General features: G+C 34.3%; 1 protein-coding gene across 1 annotated transcript in view; it reads left to right on the top strand.

Moving 5' to 3' along the window:
* The window catches only part of mmd (disintegrin and metalloproteinase domain-containing protein mind-meld), a 1,174,763-nt gene that overhangs the window by 272,685 nt on the left and 880,076 nt on the right, over positions 1-22,002 (top strand). Inside the window, exon 3 of the mRNA XM_069819516.1 lies at positions 15,766-15,828. Within this exon, the coding sequence (XP_069675617.1) occupies positions 15,766-15,828 (63 nt within the window). The remainder of the gene's footprint in view (positions 1-15,765; positions 15,829-22,002) is intronic.

Raw genomic sequence — 22,002 nt, 5'->3', positions numbered from 1 at the left:
CAGGATTATTACAGAAATGATATGCCTACACACCGTACTTCACAAAAATATCTATAGCCTATTGTTTCTAAACTAAAATTTAAAACTCTAGTACTTCGATCAGAGTTTTACCCCTGAGGTGCCTGTCACGCAGGTGGTCCGTGTTCGAATCTCTGCCAGATCTCGGATTTTTAATCGAACCCACATTATTAGTAAACTTTTAAAATACTTTTATCAGATATTTAAGTTCTAATAAGTCTTGTTGTGGTACTTTGTAATTTTTGTCCAATTGTGAGTTCATTTTCTTATAAAATTTTAGAAATTTAGAGCCTGCATTTTCTGATATTATTTGTGGTCATTGACATATATAATGCATAATGCATTGCTGTTTGATGAAAAATTACATTCTGTATGGTATCTACATATTAAAATTTGGTTAATGTTTGTCCCCTACAACACCAGGTTCTGTAAAACTGATTTCGTTACACCCTATACACACAATTTGTACAATCCTGATACAGAACAACACAACCCACATACAGGTATAGGCCTACACATTTCAGCACCATCCGTTTCTGTATCGTTTATCTTCATTAATAACATCCTTGCACCAACGTGGCAGACAATATTTATTGACGAGGAGAATAATAAACCTGCAGGATGTATGTCGATTTCTGACCCCTCCGCACACAAACAAGAAAATAACAATTAGTTGGAACAGATAACAGCGCTGGTAACATGGAATCAGGCGGTGATAGAATTTATTAGGACGCCTACTGCATTGTGGACCTCCATGGCATTGCGTGATGTCCGGGTCAGAAGAGACCATGTCCGACAATGCTTACCACGCACACCTGTCACTAGTTGTGCGGTTCAGCCACAATCTTCGATAATCGTAACTCCAACAGTCCCTTAATTCTACAGCTTCATCTCGCGGTTGCCATAGTGATTCGGACGATGGTCATAATGGACATCTTGATGACGTCACAAGCGTGACTAACGTAATCCGTTAACTTGTCAAGGCCACCGACGTGGCGCTTGCCTGCCGATCCAGAGTTGCGCTCGAGTATGGCGAAGAAGGATGCCTGTTATGTTTGTTCGGCCTTGTTATGAAAATATTCACCGTCCTCCACTTCCACTTTTTTATGTTTTAACCGCTTAAGGATTTTAGCACATATTTTACGATTAGTTTTTCATATGGAATAAGGCGAATTTTTTAATATATTGGTTGCCTTTCTGATGTTCGAACATTGCACGATACTAAAGGCTAGTTCACAATAAACAGAGAACGGAAATGACAACGATAACAAGAACGGAAACATGGTTAAAATAAATGTATTTAATGTAAGCATTCACAATTAACTATTGTGAATGCTCACATTTAAATGAATTTATTTTCACATTATTTACGTTCTCGTTATCGTTGTCGTTTCCGTTCCAGGTTTATTGTGAACCAGCCTTAATTCTCCACACCCGACATCGAGAACGAAACAGCTAACCAGACTAAACCAAGGAGAAAAACAAAACGTGAGACTGGTACAAAATATTGATGACGATGGATTATGGAAGTAGCTGAAGGTGTCTGAGGTCAGGAGCATAGACAAGACTAATGGAGGAAATGCATGAGAAGACATGATAAGAACGAGCGAAGGAACGAAGCGACTACCAGATATTAGTGATTGTGAGGATAGAATAGATAGGGGTTTTGAAAGGTTATTAAATGGCGAAATGGAGGAGAGAATAGTGAGGAGGATGGAATTGGCGAGGAAGAAGAATGCTAAAAAGTGAGTGCAAGAAAGTCAGGGGTGGTAAAAGTGATAGAACAGAAATGGAGAAGAAAGTGTTAAGCGAAGAAGATAGTGTAAGAGTGTAGTAAGACAGGCATACAAACAATGAATAAAAGAAAATTAAAGTGAAAGAACATCTGAACAAATGTGAAGAGGAAGAGAGAGAAATTGGAGGTGTAATTAAGTGAATTAGATATTTCATGTTTTTCAATGTTGTGGGTTGGGAGCAGTATCAGGGGTACTATAACTATAGGAGTATTATAGAAATACATTTATGGAAAGGGGTAATAAAAGAGGATATTTAGGAGTGAAGTGAAGAGAGAAAGTTAAATACGTAAATAAATAGACAGAATAGTAGGAAAATAGTATGCGATGTGTTGTAAAATAGAGAAAAGGGAAATGTAAACAAATAGTTTCGGAGAAAATAGCTGGAAAATAATGATCGAGTAGCTAGATTTGAGAATAGAGAATAAAATAAATAAATAAATAAATAATATAAATTATTAAGGAAGGGAATGTGCAATATTTAATAGGAAAGCGATAAATGGAAGGGAGACAGTCTAGGTATGGGAGAGAGAATAGAATAGGATAGATAGGAAAGAATAGATAGCAATTAATTTAAAACTGAAGAATAGGAAGTAATCAGAAAATACTTGGCAAATGAATATATTAATAGAAAAGGGTGATAAGTATTAAAGGGATGGTGGATCAAACAGCAGAAATGTAATTGTGCACCATAACTATGATTTGTAAAGTTCGCTGACAAATATCATATCATATCAATTCTCCACATATTTTTCGCAACTCTTTAGAAAATTATTCATCATATTTTCCAGAATGCACTCACAAAATGTGCGCCTCCGTACGGGGTCATCTGGCTGAAGAGCATGTGCCACAGGTATTTTACGCGGCTTAAAGTGCAATAATTTAGTAGCCTTTTGCACACACTCTTATGAAAGTCTACTTGTTGTGCAAGACGACGAAGAGATTTTGTAGAAGAATTTTCTAAACGATTACGAATGTCATGTAATCTTTCTTCGGTGAGAACTCTACGCTACTTTTTTGGTTTCTTAGGCTGGACATTTCCAATTTCCTGAAACGTATGATAAAGATTATAGACTGTTTTACGATCTGGACCGTACACCCGGAAATATTTCTTGAAACCGTCTTTGAACTTCACTAGCTGACCGATTTAATACATGAATTGTAACTAAGGACACATTGTGCTGTTGTAAACTCACGAGGAATGATACACTTTGTGTATACTGTCGAATTAAGAAACGAACATAACACACTTTTTTTTTTTGTAAAATAACAATGCATAATGGATATATATGCGATAAAATTAACAAATATTGTGAACTGGCAGAGATAAAGTTCGCATAGCTTTCACGTTCAGTGCATTATAGCTGTATTCAACATTTTTATAGGGTACCCAATATTGTCTATAAATAATTTTCAAGGTGTTCTTCGTGTTCCTTGAGATGCCTGGACTCCAAAATACCTAATTTAAGATAGTAGTAGCGCTTTTAATTTGTGTAATGCACTATGAGACATAATAATAATAATAATAATAATAATAATAATACACCGAAGTTGAAAGTATGGTGACTTGTCCCACTACTGTTACGATCATTCACACCTATAGATTTTTTCATATGGGAGTATGTGGGAAACATGGTTTATTACCAAAAAACCGCCATATCTGTATCACCTGAAACAGACGATTGCTGACGCGATAGCAACCATGACTCATGACACTGTTCAGCATACTTGTAAGGAAATTGACTATCGTCTTCTTATTTGCAGAGCTAAGAATAATGCTCGCACTGAGACTTACTTATACCATAGAAAGCATATCTTGGAAGAGCTTCTGCTTAAAGAAATAGGATATTCTTCCTAAATATTTCGGGCGTTATTTGAGTATTAAATTACAGTCATATAAGAACTGAAGAAAAATTCGATACATATATATATATAAAAATGGCTAAGTAAATTCCTAGGAATGCAACTCCCCTGGCCAAGGTCCAATTCCGCAACACACTCGTAAGTTCATACACTTTTTGAACTACGCCTGGTTAGTCGCAATTGCTGCTTGCCTTAACGCTTTATCCTTCTAACACACATTTTTCAACCACATTTCTTACTTGGCGTGTCCCCTTACTTAAGAAAATTCTGGTAGGTAATTGGATTGTATGCGAAGTGTAGGGCAAAACGTAATGGGAACTGCGGTACGATTTGACTTGGAATGCATCAACCAAGGTTGGCACAAATCCACTTTCATGTCCCGCAGTCAACTGGATGGAAACAGCCAGCAGGAAAGGAAGAAAGATCGTTCACGGTGCTGGAAGGAGACTCAAAAGCATATAAAGAATTTCGTATAGCAGGTTTCAACTGTCGCCATTTTGTTGAAAGGTAGTAGATAATCACTTTATTTCATTGCTTGATTACCGCTTACCTGCATAGTGAGTGACTAACCGTTGTAATTATTGCAACGTTGAACTAACAATAAACTACCTTAAACCACAGTCTAGTATGTACAGTCACGAAGCTCAATACGTAGTAAATATGCATCCATAGATAGTTGCTAACCACTAGGATCGCTAATATCGCCTCATTACAGACAATGCGAAACAGTACCGGCACAGTCTATTGTTCCTAGCACTCTCACAACTCAAGCTTCGTGACTGTATATACTAGACTGTGGTTATATTGTCAGTGAAAAGATTAAGCAATAATAATAATAATAATAATAATAATAATAATAATAATAAATAGTAATAGATTGTGATAATGTTTTATTTTAACTATCAGAGTTAAGAGCACTTCTCATTTTTATCTGTTCTATATTCAAAACACTTTATTTTGCAAAATTTGTGATCTTAGAATTAACATACTTTGCATACTTCCATTCGGTAATGAGTTTTGGAATAATATTCTGGGGAAATTTCACAGATAGTAACAGAATATTTCTATTACAAAAAAGAGTAATTAGAATAATAGTAGGTGCCAAATCTAGGGAATCGTGTAGGACTATTTCCAAAAAACTACAAATAATGCTCATGGCTTGTCAGTATATCTTTTCATTAATAATCTTCCTCGTATGTAATCGTGAAAACTTTGTAACTAATTCAACAGTTCATAGCATAAATACACGTCAAAAAATGACTTTCATACTCCATCTTCAAGACTATCGTGCTATCAAAAAAGAGTGCGTTACATGGCAGTAAAAATTTTTACTAGCCTCCCTATCGATATAAAAAATGAAACTCAAAACATTAAATTATTAAGCGCCAAATTAAAGAAGTACCTAATTTCTTACGCCTCCTATTCTGTAGGTAAATTCATGACATTCAATAACACTTCATGAAATTGATAGTAAAACTATGTGTTGTACTAGTAGACTATATTGTAAATCTCGTCTGTATATATATTTCATCTAGACTGTGACTATAAATTAAGACTTTATAATAGTGTTAAGTTTTTTTACTTGTTCCATATTCTAGCTGTAATCAATGTATGAATACCATGGAATATTAATAAATACAATACAATACTAAGTCGGTACCATAGTTTACATCTTTCATTGTCGTGGAAGATATTATGTTCCCCGATTAATTACGTCATTGATCATCATTTGATGTAGATAAATATAATTTACGTCTCCAACATTATGAGCTGTTTTCAAATAACATTATTTAATTTGTAACTCGTAAACGTACGCCAAAAATCGGGACAAAAACTGATTATTGAAAAAGAAATCGGGACAGGTTTTCAAGGCTAAAAAACCGGACAATCTCGATTAATCGGGAAGTATGGTCATCTTATTTATGCTCGGAAATTCGCTTCTCAAGTTGTGGTGAAGGTAATAGTAACGTAACTCATGTAAAAATTAACAGTAAATCTGCTAACATAATCAGAAAATAAACCTTGAGAAAAACCGTGTAGTTCAGGAATTCTGAGATTAGGCACCTGCGAAGAACGTTGTCTGGGGCGACACATATTGTGCAGTAGTATCAGCACACATGTATAGGCGTGGATATCAATCCCAGAGCTAATCCAACCATGTAGCTAGAGCATGTCCTGTCATCAGCCTGTTACTCAGTCATGATGGCTTTGTTAATTCAATGCTTACCCACCCACCGACCCACCGGCCCACCCTCACAACGGGACGGGATAGGCCTAGTTTGTAACATGTGTAATTCCTGGATACGTCTGTTTGGGTGATGCCTAGCTAAACCGGTTGTTTGTAGACGATATATGATTCCACCCGGTGGACGGATGTGCGTCTCTATTCCCCCACTCTTTGCTGCACCAGGTGTTTTCGATATTTCAGTAACCTTATTTCATGCAGGTTTCGATACCAGTTCAAATATTTATCTGCGGGATCATAGGAATAGTCGCTATTTGATTATGACAGTCCTTCGATATAGATTAAGTTCATGCCTTCCGGCTATAAACCTAGGGGACCTGGTTTCAATGCAAAGCTGTGTCAATATGTCTTAAACAATCGAATAATGTTGTTACAAGTGCTCATGCGAACATTACATTGTAATAAACCACATTAAGGTAAGCAAGAAAGGCTGTGAAAAATATAATAGCTGTGTTTATTATTAGGGCCAGAAATTTTTCGTGAAATATTTTCATTATTTTCCTCAAAAATATATAAAATATCGTACTTACGGTTAAAAAATATGATTATAATTTCGTGATTTCTTTTCACCATGTAATATCTCACTCTTACAGTCATAGATTTCAAAAAGGCATGTGACTCGGTTAAGAGAGAAGTTTTATATGATATTCTTATTTAAATTGGTATTCCCAAGAAACTAGTTCGATTAATTAAAATGTGTCTCAGTGAAACGTATAGCAGAGTTCGTACAGGTAAGTTTCTGTCAGATGCCTTTCCAATTCACTGTTGACTAAAGCAAGGAGATGCACTATCACCTTTACTTTTTAACTTTGCTCTAGAGTATGCCATTAGGAAAGTCCAGGATAACAGAGAGGGTTTGGAATTGAACGGGTTACATCAGCTGCTTGTCAATGCGGATGACGTGAATATGTTAGGAAAAAATCCACAAACGATAGGGAAAACACGGGAATTTTACTTGAAGCAAGTAAGGCGATAGGTTTGGAAGTAAATCCCGAAAAGACAAAGTATATGATTATGTCTCGTGACGAGAATATTGTACGAAAAGGAAATATAAAAATTGGAAATTTATCTTTTGAAGAGATGGAGAAGTTCAAATGTCTTGGAGCAATAGTAACAAATATAAATGATACACGGGAGGAAATTAAACACAGAATAAATATGGGAAATGTCTGTTATTATTTGGTTGAGAAGCTTTTATCATCCAGTCTGTTGTCAAAAAATCTGAAAGTTAGAATTTATAAAACAGTTATATTACCAGTTGTTCTATATTGTTGTGAAACTTGGACTGTCGCTTTGAGAGAGGAACACAGGTTAAGGGTGTTTGAGAATAAGGTGATTAGGAAAATATTTGGAGCTAAGAAGGATGAAGTTACAGGAGAATGGAGAAAGTTACACAACGCAGAACTGCACGCATTGTATTCTTCACTTGACATAATTAGGAACATTAAATCCAGACGTTTGAGATGGGCAGGACATGTAGCACATATGGACGAACCCAGAAATGCATATAGAGTGTTAGTTGGGAGGCCGGAGGGAAAAAGACCTTTGGAGAGGTCGAGACGTAGATGGGAAGGTAATATTAAAATGGATTTGAGGGAGGTGAGATGTGATGGTAGAGATTGGATTAATCTTGCTCAGGATAGGGACCAATGGCGGGCTTATGTGAGGGCGGAAATGAACCTCCGGGTTCCTTAAAAGCCAGTTAGTAAGTAAGTATGGTTAAAAATATGATTATAATTTCGTGATTTCTTTTCACCATGTAATATCTTACTCTTATACAAAATCTTCATTAGCATTAATTTTATACACGGCGTTGAATTTCTAACATTCATGGCGAATTAAAGTTTTAATAATAATAATAATAATAACAACATGACGAAGACCATGTTCATCGAAATAAAAATAATGAAGGTAAAGGTACGATTTCTGAATGAGGCAGTAGAACAACTGGACAACTTCAAATACCTGGGGTGTATTTACTCTAAGCAGTAACATGAGCTGCTGCCAAGAAGCCAAAAGGAGGATAGTAGTGGCAAAGGAATCTCTGAATAGAGAAAGGAGTATCTTTAGCGGACCTCTGTAAAAAAGAACTAAGGAAGAGGCTAGTGAAGTGTGGCACTGTTTATGGCAGAAACATGGACATTACGATGAAGTGAAGAGAAGCGACGAGAAGCATTTGAAAATGTGGATATGGAGAAGAATGGAGCGTGTGAAAGAAACTGCCTGCTTAAGGATGCACTGAAAAGAATGGTGAATGGAATAAAAGTTCGGGGCAGAAGAAGATATCAGATGATAGGTAGCATTAAGATATGGATCATATGCGGAGACTATGAGGATAGGAAAATAGAAAAGAATTGGAGAATGCTGGATTTGCAGTGAAAGACCTACACTTGGGCAGAAAACTCTGAATAATAATAATAATAATAATAATAATAATAATAATAATAATAATAATAACAATAACAATAATAATGGTAATATAATTTTTGTTTATTTATTTTATTTATTGATATTTCGTGCTGGACAACAGCCATTGGCCATAATAGTCCAGCACAGCGATACAATAGATTGATACAATAGTAAAGTGAACACTAATGATTGAAATTAACTATATAACTGTGGCAATAATAACAAGTGGTCAATATGCATTGAAATGTTTAAATTACAAGAAACAAATACAATTACATTTCAGAAAAGAGTTAAGTATTAGAGAAAATATTACCGGTTTGTGTAGAAAAATAAACGTAAACAATCTTGAACGAAGAATTTTCCTCTAATCTATGATATATTATACTATGAGAATAATAGTGATCATACAATGATAATTAAGTATAATGTATGACTTGAGGCTTTCCTGGCGTTTCATGTAGAATAACTCTTCTCGGGTTCTCAGCCAGGTGAGTTGGAGATTTGCTTCCAAGCTTTCGACGGCTAGCTCTGCCATCTTCTTCCCGAAGAATACATAAATTATAAATCAGTGCCAAGAGCGAACTAAGTCTATACATTGAAGGGATGGATTTCGTAGCCATGCATGTGGCATTTTTAATGCATCTGGAATAATAATAATAATAATAATAATAATAATAATAATAATAATAATAATAATAATAATAGTAATAATAATAATAATAACTATAATAATAATAATAATATCCTTTGTAGAGCAGCCTTATTGTTATTTAACTCAGTTTTGTACGAAAACTCAATTTATGAATGATCATGTAAGCTATTAAAGAAAATAATAGCATTCTCAAATAACTTGTCTCTATATTCTTTTACAGCTAACATCTTCAAAACTGGTGTACTGGATTTCTTTAAAATGATTTTTGAAATGTTATGTCTCGTCTTCATTGCGAAAATAAATTTTCGGAAATTGAGCCAATTTTCACGAAAATTCGCGAAAAATTTACTGTTATAAATCAGTCATATATATCGTGGGCATCATACCAGAAAGGCGTATCAACAAATGCAGGGTTATTGAAAAATTATAGTAGAACCTAAATTTTGTGTCTGAAAACAATCGTTTGAGAATTACAATGGGCATGAGGAATAATCAATGAAAGTACCTTGTCAAGTAGACAAGGTCAGAATAAATTATTCTATATTTAAATGGTTCTAATGTAAATTTGCAATTTTGTTGATACGTTCTTCTGGTATGATGCTTTCGATATGATAAAATCTGCATATCGTCGGCTAAGAATGGAGACCTAGTATCTCACGAAAACCAAACTTTACAAGAGGAACAAAAAACTGTCTGTAGAATTCATTTTTATATTTTTTAACATTATTGACCAAACTGTCTTTTAAATCAGAAACAGAAACAATTCTTTTTACACTTTTTACGGATGAGTTGCGAGATTATCTACCGATTAAGCCAAAAAACATATTTTTTTTAAATTGAGAATAGGATATTCTTATTCTTACACTCTACTTAGAAAGGTTTTTATTGAGCACAAGTAGACTCTTGCGGAAGTCTCTAAATAGTCTTAAATGACGAAGTTGTTATTTTTTTCTCCTCTCTCTTCCTTTTTTTTTTTTCCTTTTTATTATCTTGATATATTACTTAATCGTTTGTATCTGTATCCTATATAGTACGATTTTGCTATTCAACCTTTTATGTCTTGTAACACATGTATTTTCCTATTATATAAGTTATATTAACTGTGTACTGTATCTCAAGTGAATTAATCATAGAATTTATCTCGAGCAGTTTATATCTTATAAATTATATATATTCTCCTTATGTTATATAACTGATTTTGATTATATGTAATTTTCTACTTTATTTTATATTCTCCTTATTTTATGTAACTGATCTTGACTATTTGTAATTTTCTACTATATTTTATGTAATTTCTAAGATATCTTCTTTTATGTTGTTTTGTAATCTATCACATAATTTTCTATTTCGTGTATATTATTGAAACCTGATTGTGTGGAAGAGAAAACCTTATGTCCTTAACTCTACCAGGCTAAATAAAACAACAACAACTACTACTACTACTACTACCACCACCCCACTACCACCACGACCAGTACTACTACTACTACTACTACTACTACTACTACCACCACCACTACTTCCACCACTACCACCACCACCACTACCACCACCACCACCACCACCAACATCACCACCACTACTTGTATTTCTTGGTGCATCTCTCAGGAACTTATGTTGTAGAATGACTATTCGTAACATAATATAGACCTATGTAAAACTCTTGCTATAGCAGTAACCATAAAAACCAAGGGCCGTATTCATGGATATTGTTAGCGCGGGCTTCCGTTGGATTATCAGCGAACTAACGTTTTTCATATTCATAAACCAGTGTTAGCGATATGATATGATGTGATTCCTGTACAAGTAGCCAATCGATAGCCGGGGCTAGTTTAGCACGCTCGTAGCGCGGGCTAGCGAAATGTCTATGAATAGTACCCCAAGTGACTTGCAGGCATTGCGTTATGTAGGGTCTCTATGTATTTATATGTATGTCTATTATAGGCTATATCTTAATGTATATATATACGGGCATTATATTATATTGGAATTGTTAGATTAATTTCTAGGTCTGTTCGTTTTATCTTATGCCAAAACCTGCAACCTTTCTCATAACGTCGAACAATGTACTCTGAAGAACAGAATGCATATTACAACACTTATCAATCACTAACACTGCGCTCTTAGTGCATTCGGCCTGTCATCACACTAAATATTCATGTGGGCTGCATTTGTAATGACAATAAAGAAGCATTACCCTTGTCTCTGACAAAAGTGACCAAAAGCATATACAGTACATATTTATACATCAACGAATAATTCTACCAAATAATATCAAAAGTCCGTAACCTTCTTTTTAAACTCCCTGTTTACTGCTCGTGCTCTGTCCGTGTCTTGTTTACAGCACTAGTATGATGTCAACGCTCAGAAAATTTGTAGTATAAATTGGTAACAGCAGCTGTTTAGACGAAGGAGAAGTATTCCATTCATCTCTGATAAAGAATATATCTTTTATACATTGACGAATCTCTAGAATAAGGAAGAATGTCTTCAGCAACAGTATAAGTAAGTTAAATTACTCTGGAATACAGATAAAACTCGTGTGTCTGAAATAACAAGTTACAAAGATAGCTGTCTGCAATTCTAACCTAACTTTCCATTCAATTATTGTTGAAGTTGTTAACTTAAAAGCATCAACTCGCAACAATTTCGTTACAGTAAAGTGTCGTTTTACAAGAATGTTTTCACGTGCGATTTGATTCTTTGTTCACTGTTTATAAAAGAAGTCTGTTTTTCTTTGTGAAACACACAGCAATGATAACAAGTAGGTATTTTCTAATTCCAATTCGTCCCGATGCCAGAGCAAACAAGACTCCTACACAGCCCTTGTTTTCTTTCCATTCATACAGATGTCGTTAGCGATAGAAAGGTTGCATGTTAGTCTGGAGTCTCGTAGGTATACATTCTGGAGCGCGAGTTCTATAATAGGACTTCATGACAAGCGTGGATCGCTTATTTGTGTCACACTAGGACAGTAAATACACAAAATTCTGAGACAAAATGGAGGCTCGAAATACTTGTACGGTATGCACATAAAAATACACAGATGAATGCGTAGGCAACAGAACCGAACAGACAGACCAGTCACAAACGGAAGAAAGTATATACTGGTAATAGCATGTATGAAGACCTGAAATAGCTGATACTATTTATTTTAATTAGCCGTATCTGAAATTATATTTAGTAAGACTGAAATGACTACACTGTTACAATGATTAATCTCACAAGGAGATATGAAATAAATGACGTGACTGCTCTAACAATACTTAAGTTTATATGATTGATATACCAAGCTCATATACTCGTAGCTGAAATCACTGTAGTAACTGATACGAAATTCCCATATTGCTGACATGACTGATCTGACTGCAATATAGATCTCGTAATGAAGATCTCATATTACTGACCTGACTGATGACATGCAGATCTCATATATCTGACAGGAATGATCTCATTGAACTGCAGATATTACGAATACCTCATATAGCTGACATAGGCTACTGATCCTACTGAAATAAAGATCTCATAATGAATACCTAACGAGTTCGTGGAGGCCACACACATTGTTGAATTGACTCAATATGTATTTTTGTTTTGTTTTGTCAAATCAATGAGATTTGGATTTTTGTTGCAAATGAAGACAGATTTTTTTCGTTATGTGTGTAAGTAGTTTACAGTTTTATTTAGTTTTTTCTTTCAGCAATTGACATATAATAGAAATGCATACAAAATTGTGGAAAATATGATCCAAAAATAAAAAATTCTATAATATGCAAAACTTTTTTTGGCCAGTGTAATTAGAGTCCTGATTTTAGTTACTTTGAGCTTATAATAGTCGACATTACTTATCTGACAGAAATGCAGAGCTCATAATCAAGTCCTCATATAGCTGACATAATTGATCTGACTGAAATTAAGATATCATATAACTTACGTTACGCCTAGTGATCTGACTGATATGCAGGTATATTATAGTTGAAATGACTAATTTGGCTGACATGAATAACCTCTTCTGACATATCTTGACTTACATAAGAAACCTTACTACTGACATGACAGATGTAACTGAGTTCACCCGATGTAGTTGATATGACTGATATGAAGGAACAGTGCAACAAACATGACTGACTTTACCTGATGTAGCTGAATATGACTAATATGAAGAAATCGTACAACTGACATGACTGATCTAACTGACTTTACCTGATGTAGCTGGATATGTCTAATATGAAGAAACCGTACAACTGACATGACTGATCTAACTGACTTTACCTGATGTAGCTGGATATGTCTAATGTGAAGAAACCGTACAACTGACATGACTGATCTAACTGACTTTACCTGATGTAGCTGAATATGACTAATATGAAGAAATCGTACAACTGACATGACTGATCTAACTGACTTTACCTGATGTAGCTGAATATGACTAATATGAAGAAATCGTACAACTGACATGACTGATCTGACTTTACCTGATGTAGCTGAATATGACTAATATGAAGAAATCGTACAACTGACATGACTGATCTAACTGACTTTACCTGATGTAGCTGAATATGACTAATATGAAGAAATCGTACAACTGACATGACTGATCTAACTGACTTTACCTGATGTAGCTGAATATGACTAATATGAAGAAATCGTACAACTGACATGACTGATCTAACTGACTTTACCTGATGTAGCTGAATATGACTAATATGAAGAAATCGTACAACTGACATGACTGATCTAACTGACTTTACCTGATGTAGCTGGATATGTCTAATATGAAGAAACCGTACAACTGACATGACTGATCTAACTGACTTTACCTGATGTAGCTGAATATGACTAATATGAAGAAATCGTACAACTGACATGACTGATCTAGCTTACATCATCTGATGTAGCTGATAAGGCTGATATAAGAAACCGTAAAACTGGCATGACTAATCTCACTCGCTGTACTGAAGTTGATAGACTGCTATAAGAAACCGTACAACTGACATGACTGATCTGACTGACTTTACCTGATGTAGCTGGATATGTCTGATATGAAGAAACTGTACAACTGACATGACTGATCTAACTTTACCTGATGTAGCTGGATATGTCTAATATGAAGAAACCGTACAACTGATATGATTGAACTGACTGGCTTTACCTGATACCTGATATGTCTAATATAAAGAAACCGTACAACTGACATGACTGATCTAACTGACTGTACCTGATGTAGCTGAATATGACTAATATGAAGAAATCGTACAACTGACATGACTGATCTAGCTTACATCATCTGATGTAGCTGATAAGGCTGATGTAAGGAACCGTACAACTGACATGACTAATCTCACTGATTTTACTCGATGTACTGTAGTTGATAGACTGCTATAAGGAACCGTACACCTGACATGACTGAGCTGACTGACTTTACTTGATGTAGCTGGATATGTCTAATATAAAGAAATCGTACAACTGACATGACTGACCTAGCTTACATCATCTGATGTAGCTGATAAGGCTGATATAAGGAACCGTACAACTGACATGACTAATCTCACTGATTTTACTCGATGTACTGTAGTTGATAGACTGCTATAAGGAACCGTACAACTGACATGACTGATCTGACTGACTTTACTTGACGTAGCTGGATATGTCTAATATAAAGAAACCGTACAACTGACGTGACTGATCTGACTTTACCTGATGTAGCTGGATATGTCTAATATGAAGAAACCGTACAACTGAAATGACTGATCTAACTTACTTTACCTGATGTACGAGTAGCTGATATGACTGTTATAAGAAATCGTACAACTGACATGACTGATCCAACTGATTTTACCTGATTTAGCTGATATGACTGATATGAAGAAACCGTACAACTGACATGACATCTAACTTATTTTACTTAATGTAGCTGACATGACTGATACGAAGAAACAGTATAGCTGACATGACTGATTTGACTTTATCCGATGTAACTGAAATCTGAGCTGATGGTGATCTATATAGCTGATACGACTGATCTAATTGACATTAGTGATAACATAAAATAGATTGATGACTATATAATTTAGAATAACACATTCATCAATTATCCAATGAATTGAATATTTTCCATTAGATATATTAAGCTACATGTTTAATACAATAATTATACAAGATCTTGTTTTTTTTTGTACTGTGTGTTGATATGGGGCGTAGAATATTGTTTTTTTTAAATTATGATCCAGAGAACCAGCCCTTGAATTCCTTCATTATAAAGCAAGCCCTTATTAAAACAGCCTGTCAGTCATCAGTCATAACAAGATCATAATAGCCACAGCACTGAAAACCCCTTAGATGCTGTGCAGAATTAAATAATGTTCATCTGCAAACGAAGAGGTACAAAATGAACGCCTACAGGTTGTGGTATTAATCCAAGTGTGGAATGTAACTAGACAGCATAAATATTTACACTCTGCTGCACCTCATACAAGTTGAATATTCCAGAATAATAATACAGCAATTGCCTCAGAGGAAACCATATCTAAACAATGGAATATATTAATAAATTATTGCGATGTTCTTGTTTTTCCAAGATCGAATCTATTACACTCGCATTCTTTCATTTGTTTTCTTCTCAAGTAAATTTCTGCAGTAAATTTCCCTCTTCAGCTTCGTGTGTTTTATTCGGTTCCCTGCATATGGCTACGCGCTACCAATTTCTTGTATTTTGTTTTTTTTTTAGGTAAAAAATATTAGTACTAAGAGTAGCACTAATGATTGTGGTTGTTTTGTATTTGCAGTTCCCCCAGCGTGGTTATGGCGAGGGGGGAAGCTACCCTGGTTCACCCCGAGGGAGATCTAGGGTGAGTCTCTCTTCAACTCATGATGTTCTCAATGTGCATTAATATTAGAGTAAAAGTGACTTAAGGTTTGCTTGTTGTATTGAACCTCTTCTTCACATTATTAAAGATACTTTTTATATACTTATTCAATGCTAGAATGGTTAGATTGTAGGAGTTGAGTTTTAGAGCCGTACAGTACATATTCTTAACATTGTTTCTTTAGATAAAAAAAAAGGAAATGCTAAAATTATGAAATTATAACTTAGCCTATTATTTTATAACAGGTCTCCAAGCAAAATTTCTTCTCCATTTGAAACTGCTACAAAAAAATTCTACACATTTCAAACATATTACATGTCTCTGAAGATTTTCATATTTTAGATTGTAGAAGCCTCCGGTGAACAAATAGGGAAACATTTCTATGAAATGAAACATTTAGTTACTGTGTAATCTTTGTGAAATATTTGTTCTACTGGATTATGAGATGACAACTTTTATAAACTTTCTCAATGGTATAGAAATTATTTTAATGTCATTAATATTCTTATGCCGGGTTGCATGAATCTCGGTTACGACTTAACCGTCGTAAAATTGGTAACCTACCATGATTAAGTAGAATTTCTGTTTCACCAAGCTCGCTTAAGAGTTTTTCGACATTAAACCGGTGTTAAAATTTACCGATCGTTAGCGATCGTTTAAGAAGCTAATAGTATCATTGCAAAAAGAAAGAGACTTCTAAATACGGTCATAAAAGCCAGTCGCTTAAATTTGGTACATCCAGACTGCGCATACATTTTATCTTTCCACGCTCGCTTAAGTGTGCAGCTGCGCTGTACACTGCCGCTTTCGCTTTACATCCGCGAGCGTGGAAAAATAAACTGCATGCACTATATATATCATGACCTCCTAGATATATTCATTGCCGATTGGATACATGTGCATCCAGGAGTCATGACCAGAATAAGCGATAAAATGGATTTAGCACTTAATCTTGTGTACTTGCAATACCTGAAAAACGAAGATAAAAGATTTCTCCTTAAAAAAATACTAACACTTGAAATAAGGTATTGTCTATACATTCCAGGCCTCCAGGCAAAATTACTTGTTCACTTTGCACAATTACAAAAATTTTACTTCATTTCAGACATATATCTCTGCCGGCTGATATGTTTTAGATTGTAGAGACTTCCGATGAGCAAAATGAGAACATTATATATAAGTTTAGTTATAGTCATGGTTGTGAACTTTCATATTTCAGAAGTAAGCACAAAATTTGAAGAATCTTTACCCATAATTTCCAAGATTCTTAAGGTTTTATTAGCTGCCTACGGTTTTACACAAAACATAACATTACTAACATTGTATTGGTACCGTAAAAACTAAAACAATTTTATACTCGAACCTAACCCAATTAACCTAATCTTAGTAATATAAATGAAGGATTTAAATAAAACTCATATAATACTGTACACCTCAAAAGAATTCTGAAGATAGCAAATAGTGCAAGGAACTTTGAGACACACTAATACTCCTTATTACATCCATTTAAGAGTGCTTCCATTTACACTTTTTTTTCCTAGGGGATTCCAATATTTGTTTCTAATTGTTTTAATTGCAGGGTATACAGATTTTCAATAAGTTCTCCTTTTATTAAATCAACACAATAATTGACCTTAAGATTGGGTCCACTTTAAAGTCATATAAGGGAACTCTCTCTGCATCGGCATTGGAAGTTGGCTAGCCGAGGCACATGACACAACACTCTGCCAAAGGAAGTAGATTGAAATGCTTAAAAATCCCTACCCATTTCAAGCCCAAACTCTTATTACCGCTTTCTTCTTTTAGAGCTGTTATCAATATGTTATAATCTACAAACAGAACATCCAAATTAACATTAATTTCCAATGAAAAAGCTGCTTCTTCAATGTTTTTGATATCAACTTGGCTGTTTCCTTTTAATGATAATTATTAGAGTTTCTGTATAATGTTATTTTCAGAGAGCTCGGAAGTTCTTCTGAAGACATTAGATAGCATTTTCATAAAACTTAAGAAAAATCACTGTCTGATTTCATATATTGGATTCAGGTTTGCTTCTTCTTATGAGTACACGTGCCCCATAATGAAAAATATTAAAATATTGATATGAATTGCATATGGTAGGACAAGAGGAATTCTTGAGAGAATTAAATTATAGAAATCAAGACTTTTGCGTCCCGAACGAAATCATTGCGGGACGCATGACAACAAAATCGAAATTGGAACTGTCCCGCAAAAATCGGAACGTTTAACAACTCTGCTTAAAGTGTAAATATAATTTATTTCATTTTTTTACTAGGTTATGGGAAACCATGCAGGGCTCTTTCTGGGACGTATGATAATAATAACTCTGTACCAAACGCTTTTGAAGATAATCAGTTTTTTGTGCGTGCTGAAAAATTAACTCAAATGGACATATGTGCGGTTTGTGCAGTTCACGATTGAATTACTCCTATGATTTTGCACTATTGCAAAAACGTCCCTGCTTTTAAGACATCTCTCTCTACAGGCCGACGTTTTAGAATGACGAGGACTCTGGTGAACAAGGAAACAAAATAATATGCATAATATAGCCTATTAAGATTTAAGTATTAATTTTTTGTTCAATATTTACAACTTTTTCAACTGGATTTTTGGGAGACAGATACTATAAACTTCTTCAATAGTACGAAAATTATTATTAAAAAAATAATTTTATCCTCGATGAAACACCACTGCTTGTCGAGATTTAACAGATGCCGGTATGTTTTTGTTTTGAGTAAACTTAAAATATTGTGTATGTATTTTGATGAGTTTATGTTACTACTTTAGCAGCAGCCATTTAGTGATACGCAATTAGAATCAACAGCACATCTGGTTTAAAATGTATTCGTATTCAACTCAAACATGTTTTGTATATTTAAGTCAGTCTTGTATTAATGAAATTTACCGTTGAAATCGTCCCTTCTAGCAGTAGGTAATTAAATGTGAACATACAGTAGATGGTCACATGTAAATAAATAATAAAAGTGCTATGGCAGGTGTGTTGTCATAACTCTTTATGTGGTTACATGGGATTAATTTCAGAGACGGATTTAAATTAAATTGTTAATGAGACGCTTAATTAAAAATGTAATTATGTATTAATTATTCGTATATGTTTGGTTTAGTGTTAATTAAAACAAATATTTCTTCACATATGTAGCCTACATTAAATTTATTTTCCGTCATCATCATCATCATCATTATGGCTACAAGCGCAGCTAAGGTGATAGCGCATTTACCTGCTCCTCTGGAGCTACAGTCGGGCATCATTTCGATTCCCGCTCGGGCTGATTACCTGGTTAGATTTCTCTGATATTTGCTCCAATCGTAAGGCGAACATCAGGTTATTTTGTAATTATTTGTGATGGTTGTCATCCGATAAGTCTAATGTTATGTCAGTGTATTAAACTTGATTTACAATTTTCATTCAAATGACTTATCTGATCAAAAAACAAGTTTCACAGCGTAAAATAATTTGATTTAATGTTATTCCTGTTGCGAACGTTTTCGCCTCAGTTGCATCTTCAGGCATTTTATATGCAATGTCTAAACATTTGTACATGTCAATTGAAATATGTAAGTTACATATCTGCAGAATCTCGGGAAAAGTGACATAAGTCAGTTTCCACAAACCTTTTTTGATAATTTATTGACAACTAACGGAACATCTGCTCGTTTGGAAAAAATACATAAGTATTTCTCGTATTACAATAATTCTTACAGAAAAAAATCAAATCGACATAAACCAGTGTAAGTTGTCAATAAATTATCAAAAAAGGTTTGTGGAAACTGACTTATGTCACTTTTCCCAAGCAATGCAGATATATAAATAACAATAAAATGGAACATGTTAAATAATAAAAATAAGTATAATTGAGGACCGTTTTTGCAAAACTTGCTAACTGTAAAAACTAACTTTTATAGGAAACACAAAAAACTGAAATAACTGCACGTTTTGCTATAGCTCTCACATAGCAGAAAGTAAGTTTTGAAAAAACGATCACACTTTGACACACTACTGTGAAGGAAATAATAAGATTTTCCTAAGAAGCCTTTAGCATCATGTAGAGGCCTGTCTTATGTTAACTAATCCACCAAAATCTCAATTTTCAAAATTTTGCAGTTAGCAAGTTTTGCAAAAACGGTCATCAATTGTTAAAATGTATGGCGCTTATAGTTATCAGTTAAAATTAGAATAATTATAATTACTTTATGCATAATAATGGTGCGAATTATCAAATAGCAATGTATTGGCATAATATTACGGTGTTTCTAACTAAAATACATATGACATCGAAATAAAATCATGGATTCTCATATTAATTATATTGCATTGTATTATATTTAATATGAGAATCGATGATTTTATTTCAATATCATATTATGCATTTCAGTTATAAACCCCATAATATTATGACAATATATTTAGATTTTATAATTCTCACCAAATACTATACATAAACTGTAATGAAATTCTATTATGTATATATATATAGTTATTTTAATTTTAACTTATAACTATACATTTTTAACAATAATTATATTTATTTGTATTTGCTTATTTTGTCAATATTTAACATGTTCAATTTTATTGTTATTTATATTTGAAAACTTCATAGCGTGTTTTGGGAAAGCCATTGATTAAATGTCAGTTTAAGAGAGCAGTGTATTATGATAATAAGCGATTGAAAGAATTTCAATTTTGTCCTTTAAATGTGCAGAAATTTGATCCGAATAAGTGTAACTTTTCATTCTGCGAAGGAATTTTTATTGTTATTCGGATCAAATTTCTGAACATTTAAATGACAAGCATTTATTGTCATATTACACTGTTCTCTTAAACTGACTGAGCATATTCAGAATTAAATCAATGGCTTTCCCAAAACACGCTATAAAATGTTTAGTATGAAACAAAATGTTATCTCTAAAAGGAAGCAAAAAAAACAGTAAAATTGTACTAAGATTTCTTGTTTGAAATATCTGAAGGAATAACCCCCTGAAATTAGTGACATCACTAAAATGTGAAGTGTCAGCAAAACCGAAGATGTTCAGAAATACAGGGTGATTCACGAGGAAAGGTAAAAAACTTAGGATATGAATTCTGAAGTCATTCAGAGTCAAAAAGTTCATATGAATATAGGTCCGTTTTCGAACACTTACGGAGATATGGCTCTTTGATTTCACAAAACCTTCTGAGATTCCATTGTACCAACATTTAGAGACAGATAACGGACAAATTTAAAGTTTATATTCACGTATGCATACATAGGCCTATCTAATATTCTAGAAGTCGGGGTCGCACATTTTCAAAGGTACCCCTTCTGCTTCAATGCACTGTTGCGCTCGGGCGTGAATCGTGCTCATCGCTCGGGAGAGTTGCACGTGGCTGTCTTTATGCCGCATACAAAATACGGTCGATTAACGCCTCTCTCGTTTTCACCTTCCTTTGTTATACCAAGTCTTTCATCCAACCCCATAGACAGTAAGTACTCTTCGATATGGTACCCTTCTGTTCGGAAAGCGTCGTTCATATTCAGTGACGGCACGCAAGCTACTTCCATCGTACAAACCATGAACATACACAATTCTGCAGTAGAAAAATTATAAGGCATCTTGAAAGCACAACTTAACACTTCCGATAACTGTACCTGTATAACTACTGTACTGTAGGTAGCTGACTGAACTGCTGTGAACTGATAAGAGATAGCGTATTTGTTGTGACATTTATAATGTCCCACCACCCAGTTTGTTTCTCTTCTCTTATCTACATCGATCACAATGCAGATTTCAATGTTACGTCATTCATTGCGATCGGTGATCTTGTCTCATGTCAGCAGCTAATGGTAACGTCTGATTCACATTGGGGCGAGACTTTTACCAAAAAAATGCATCTAACACTGTCATCGTTCGAAAACGGACCTATGTTCATATGAACTTTTTCACTCAAAATGACCTAAGATATCGTATCCTAAATTTTTTACCTTTCCTCGTGAATCAACCTGTATATGCGTCATATCATAATGACATTACTTACTGTTCACCCTGCATGTAAATTAAGCCTTAACAATCTGTGAAGTACGACTGTTGCTTAAAGCCTACATTCTACACCATTTCAACAGTATTTGTAATTGTGAC

The sequence above is a fragment of the Periplaneta americana genome, chromosome 1, assembly GCF_040183065.1.
Source record: "Periplaneta americana isolate PAMFEO1 chromosome 1, P.americana_PAMFEO1_priV1, whole genome shotgun sequence".
Classification (NCBI taxonomy): domain Eukaryota; kingdom Metazoa; phylum Arthropoda; class Insecta; order Blattodea; family Blattidae; genus Periplaneta; species Periplaneta americana.
This window is presented reverse-complemented; position numbering and strand designations above follow the sequence as displayed.